At 35.4% G+C, this 6537-nt stretch overlaps 1 protein-coding gene across 3 annotated transcripts in view; it reads right to left on the reverse strand.

Moving 5' to 3' along the window:
• Positions 1–6537, reverse strand: part of LOC126393832 (spermatid perinuclear RNA-binding protein-like) — a 139312-nt gene that overhangs the window by 7119 nt on the left and 125656 nt on the right. For all 3 annotated transcript variants that reach the window (XM_050050214.1, XM_050050215.1, XM_050050216.1), the window contains exons 13-14: positions 4663–4812; positions 1809–1943 (exon numbers count right to left, since the gene is read on the reverse strand). In XM_050050214.1, the coding sequence (XP_049906171.1) occupies positions 1809–1943; positions 4663–4812 (285 nt within the window). The remainder of the gene's footprint in view (positions 1–1808; positions 1944–4662; positions 4813–6537) is intronic.

The following is a 6537-nucleotide window of genomic DNA, read 5'->3' on the forward strand; positions in this document are numbered from 1 at the left end:
TTTTCCTTTCATGATTTTGGACAACATACTATAGTATGATTTTCCTTTCATGATTTTGGACGATATACTATACTATGACCTTTTTTTCATGATTTTGGACGACATACTATACTATGACTTTCCTTTCATGATTTTGGACGACATGCTATAGTATGACCTTTTTTTCATGATTTTGGACGACATGCTATACTATGATTTTCCTTTCATGATTTTGGACGACATGCTATACTATGATTTTCCTTTGATGATTTTGGACGACATGCTATACTATGACTTTTATTCATGATTTTGGACGACATACTATACTATGATTTTCCTTTCATGATTTTGGACAACATGCTATACTATGATTTTCCTTTCATGATTTTGGACGACATGTTATACTATGACTTTTTTTTCATAATTTTTGACGACATGCTGTAATATGACGTTTCTTCACTATTTTGGACGACATGCTATACTATGACTTTTTTTCATGATTTTGGACGACATGCTATATTATGACTTTTTTCGTCATTTTCAACGACATGCCATACTATAACTTTTTTTTAATGATTTTTTAGGACATAATATATTATAACTTTTTTTCATGATTTGTGAGAACATACTATGCACACCCTAACTTTTTTGAATATACATTATACTATGAATTTTCTAATGTCATATTTATGGGATAACACAAGTTTCGGAATTGCTTTTCCTAATCTGATATGCTTACACTTTCCATTGCACTCACTTAGCCTTGTTTTACACCATAGAACATTTTCACCCCTGCAGCTCTGTCCTCAGGTAACTGTGTCCACACTTGATGCTGTGTCTGTTACTTTTCCAGTAAAATTATTTTTTTTTCTGCTCTCCATTCTGCCAGGTCATGTATGGGAATTCTTGGAGGTTCAGAAGTCCTCATATATAACATCCTTTAAGATGGCTTGTACTTCTATCTGACTTCAACATCCAGACAGAGATATCGTTGCCCCAACACACAAAGCTGTTTACTAACTCAACCTGATTTTCACCAGGAACTGTTCAACCACGAACCTTTTTGGAGCTATTCCTCATGTCTCTGACAACCTCTTCACATCCTTCTCTTTGAAAGTTCTCTCCTCTGCAAATATTGTCCCAATCCACCACAACCGTCACTCCCTGTCTCCCTCTTCTCTCTACAGCTCTTTCTTTCAATCCAAAACGTAATCTTCGTTCTCCAACTCCCATTTAAACGTATTGTTTCATTTTCTGTTTTGTAATGGCTGAATGCACTTATTGTAAGTCCCTTTGGATTAAAACATCAGCTAATCAAATGTAATGATTCTTTGTTAATGGCACTCATTTCTTTATCTGTTCCATCACTGCTCACACTCATTACTCAGTTCCTGTTTTGTGTCTTCTAAACAAAGTGGAAATACATCATTTGTGTTTGACAAATAATTTTTTTCAGGGAACAAGTTGCTCCACATTTATCATCATGACTGCTTCAGAGAAATACTTCTCAAGGAAAACAAGAACATGGTGCCCAATAATGTCCAGAAATTTAGACTGGAAATCAAAAACATTCTATTTGTACAAAGTAGATGTGAAAAATAAACTTATAAAGTGTAAGTCAGTTTGATTTCACAGGATAACCCTGGTGTCATGTTGAGCTGTCGTTCCTGGCATTTTAAAAGTGTGCGAAGATGTTCTGATATGCAGGAAGCACCGAACATCAAACACCATCCCTCCTTCATCAATTCCTAATAAGACCCTCTGAAAGGAAGACAGGAAATCTATGAAGTTGTGCGTGTGTGTGTGTGTGTGTGTGTGTGTGTGTGTACCTCTATGATGAAGCGTTTGTCGTAGCTGCTGCCGCTCTCTGATATCAGCTCATATTTGAGGCCGCGGCGTTTCTCATTCAGCTCCATCACTGGGTTCTTACCTCCTGCCGTCAGGATGGGACCTGGAGCTCTGGACTACAGACGATGAGAGAGGAGACATTTATCAAATATTTCTAAATGTGCTAAAGTGCTGATGTTTCCACAAAGTAAGACAAGATTTCCCTTAAGCTCTGTCACATCACGTATCCCTCCTTTGTGCTGACAAGTTGCATGATACCAGTATGACCTGTCAAAAGCTAAACCATGACCATTAAAGTTTCAAAAGCTAAACCATGACCATTAAAGTTCATCCTTTAAAAGGCTCCTTTTTTTGTTTTGTTTTATTTTGTTGTTCTGCTTTTAACTTTTACATCACTATTTTTCATCTTGGTTTTTCTAAAGCACTCTGTAACCTTGCTTTGAAAGTTGCTATAAAGATAAAGTTGATGATTCACTTGCATTGCTGAGAATTTCAGCTTTGTCACACTGGATCCAATTTTGTTTTTGATTTTTTCCAAACACTTTTTTCTTATTAACCACGAAATCATGTTGCCTCTTAAGGCATCTTGAAAATAATTCAAACAAAATCATCTGAAAAAGAAAAATCAAGGAAAGGACAGCTGATCACAGATTATTCCCTTTTAAAAATACTTACTGACATTTTTCTGACAATTTTTTAACATGCTTTACTACGAAATTTTTGTGGCACTTTAACAACATACTATACTGTGACATTTTCATGGCAGGTTTTAACAACAAACTATACTGCCACGTTTTTAAGGCATTTTTAACGACATATTATTCTATGACATTTTTACAAAATTTTTAACAACATACTATATTATGACATTTTAAGCCATTTTAAATGCCATATAGTACTATGACATTTTTAAGGCATTTTGTAAAGACATATCATCATTTTATGACATTTTTACAAAAGTTTTAACGACATACTATACAATGACATTTTTATGGCATTTACCGTCATTTATGACATTTTTACGGCATTTTTTCAAACAAATTATACTATGGCATTTTTAAGCTGATTTTAACGACATACTATACTATGGCGTTTAAGGCATTTTTTTTTAGGGTCATACTGTACCATAACATTTTTTAGCCATTTTTTCCACATACTATACTACGATATTTTCATGGAATTTTTTAATGACATACTATACCTTGACATTTTTAAGGCATTTTTTCCCGACATATTATTCTGACATTTTTACAAAAGTTTTAACGACATACTATACTGTGACTTTTTGATGGCATTTTTTAACGACATACTATACTATGACGTTTAAGGCATTTTTTTAGGGTCATACTGTACCATAACATTTTCTAAGCCATTTTTTCGAAATACTATACTACGACATTTTCATGGAATTTTTTAATGACATACTATACCTTGACATTTTTAAGGCATTTTTTTTCCGACATATTATTCTGACATTTTTACAAAAGTTTTAACAGCATACTATACTACGACATTTTCATGGCAGTTTTTAACAACATACTGCCACATTTTTAAGGCATTTTTAAAAACGTACTATACTATGACATTTTAAGCCATTTTAAATGGCATACAGTACTGTGACATTTTTAAGGCATTTTTTAAAGATACAACATCATTTTATAACATTTTTACAAAAGTTTTGACGACATACTATGGCATTTTTAAGCTGATTTTAATGACAAACTATACTATGACATTTTTGAGGCTTTTTTTTAACAACATACTATACTATGATGTTTAAGGCATTTTTTTAGGGTCATACTGTACCATTTTTTTGACATACATTTTCATGGAATTTTTTAATGACATACTATACCTTGACATTTTTAAGGCATTTTTTCCCGACATATTATTCTGACATTTTTACAAAAGTTTTAACGACATACTATACACATATTATTCTGACATTTTTACAAAAGTTTTAACGACATACTATACTATGACTTTTTTCTGGCATTTTTTAACCACATACTGTACCATGACATTTTTGAGGCATTTTATATGGCATTCTATACTAAGACATTTTCAAGCTGATTTTAACGACATACTATACTATGACATTTTTGAGGCATTTTTTAGGGTCATGCTGTACTGTGACATTTTTAATGTTTTTTTTGTTTGTTTGTTTTTTACATACTATAGTTTGACATTTTTATAGCACTTTATTAGGGTCATACTGTACCATGACATTTTTTTTTCCATTTTATATGACATTCTATACTAAGACATTTTTAAGCTATTTTGAACAACATACTATACCATGACATTTTTTTTCTTTTTTTCCTTTTGCAAAATACTATAAACTTTCATAGCATATTTTATTACATACAATACTGTGATATTTTCATAGCATCATTTTGACATAGTTTTCTATGAACTTTGCTGGTTACAAAAGTACATGTAGTGAAGTTCTGGAGCTGCAGCCAATAAAGAATCCGTATATAGTAGCCAAACACATTCATCACAAGCTAACAACGTTTTGTTGTGCTATGTTACAATCACTGTAGAGTCCATGTAAGTTGAGATGTGGTGATGATGTAACCAGTTAAAACCCAAAGTGGTGATGGGGTCTTAAATTGTGTGGAAAGGGTCTTGCAGAATGTGTTTAAATTCAGAATTCTTGTATTTACCCTGAATAAGTTAGGAACCTCCATTACATCATCTGTTGTTTCACAAAAGGCCACAGTCCGTCTGTGCACCAGTCCAGTCCTCATGAGTACTTGTTAATTATCCCTGCGTTTTTCTGTGTGTGTGTGTGTGTGTGTGTGTGTGTGTGTGTGTGTGTGTGTTGCCCACCTCCTGTGTGTCTGTGGAGGAGGTGATGGAGGTGGAGCTGGAGCTGGTGGACATCCTGTCGTTCTTGCCTTCGCCATCTGACTTCTCATCCGCGCTCAGCGAGTCGATGTCTCCGTCCCCGCCGAGCACAAATCCCAGAGCCTGCAGCGCCTGAAGGGGAAACAACACGAGACGACAAAACACACACACTGTTCATTACTTCATCACCTTCAGTAAACAGTCAGGATGACCATCACATGATTATAAAAGTCATCAGCACACTTTAACTCTAACGTCCCGACACATTCACATCCATCATCTGTGACTGAGCCGTCCTTGAGCAAGGCAGCGAGGCACCTGACAGCTGCTGCCGTGAGGCTGCAAAGTGGCCATCATCAACAACACAAAGACTGGTTGTACTGGGCAGCTCTGACGTGTGAATGTGTAACTGAATGAATAAATGTGTGTGAGAAAGTGTGAGCAGTCAAAGTTAACAAGTTCAATAAAAGCTTTGTCACAAAAAGAACATTCTCTCATCACTCATCGATTTCAAAGAGTCTCTTTGTCTCTTTGTCACTCACTCTGTTCACTCACAGTCACATCTTTAAACACCTGAACTTCAACAAAGAAACAGAATTACCGCCTTGCAGTTGTATGCCTACACAAACCAGTGAAGTTGCAATAAAAGTTTACAGTTGTGTCTGTTAAAACATGGATGCTTCACACACAGAAAATCTATACAGTCAGCACAGTGTCAAGATTAGAGTCATCAGTTCAGTATCTGACCAAATGTCTCCCCTTCTGTTCCTGAGATATGACGTTGCATAATGACCTGAAAAAGCGTTTTTCAGAACAGTGTGATGTCACAGTGAAGTTGACCTTTGACCTTTTGGATATATAATATCAGCACTTCATGAGTTATGGCTAAAAACATGAATATAATAGAGAAGGTATCTTTTCTTTGGTGTCTAATCACCTTAAAATCAGAATCATTGTGTTTCACTTCATTAGAATGAGTTGTTTATATCCACATAAGGAGCGGATCATCATTTATGGAGATCACCCTGTTGCTTCATTATGTTTCTACAGTAGCCCAGAACAGACAAACCAAACACTGACTCTAGATGGGAACATTTTTGTTTTCACGTCATCCACCGTAGTTAGCAGCCCCTCTGTGACGAGCAACTGCCGGAAAACCCTGATATTTAGGGTCTGCGCAGCTTTTGTAATCCTAGGTATTCTTCTTCTTTCTTCTTCCGAGGAAATCATACTTCCCATGGGTGAAAACTCACCAAACTTTGCACAAAGGTCCCCAGCAAGCATTTTTTGGTTTAAAAAACGTCTTATAGCCGTCTACATGAAGACCTGACGTCTAGACTAAATCACGGCTGTCAGTGAAAATTTGGTAGCCGTCTAACCATAGCCAAAGTGTAGACATCATCAATTACACGGCTATGTAGAGACCATGTCCAAAAAATGGAGATAAACATATTTTACTGTTGACTCTCCATACGTGATTGAGTATCATACCGCACGCCATCTGCAATGGCGAAAATTACATTTAATCAATTTCAAAATCAAATCGGCTAGATTTGGGTTACATGTAGCTAGACTAAATCGGAGCTAAATATAGCCAATACGTTTAAATCACGACTATTGCTTGCTGGGTCCAGTCTCATGCCAGATATCCTCAGCTGTAAACTCAATTCAATAGTCCTGATGGTGGCGCTACAGCAAGCATCTAAAGTTCAAAACTTTGAAAATTCATAACAAATCAACCATACGTGCTACAACTTCACAACTTTCATCAAACTGTAGCCCCAATACTGAAGAAACTTTTGTACATTTAAACCTATTAAAAATTATAAAGTTCATCACTCTGTTTTTTTCAAAAAC

The sequence above is a fragment of the Epinephelus moara genome, chromosome 8 (genome assembly GCF_006386435.1).
Source record: "Epinephelus moara isolate mb chromosome 8, YSFRI_EMoa_1.0, whole genome shotgun sequence".
NCBI lineage: Eukaryota > Metazoa > Chordata > Actinopteri > Perciformes > Serranidae > Epinephelus > Epinephelus moara.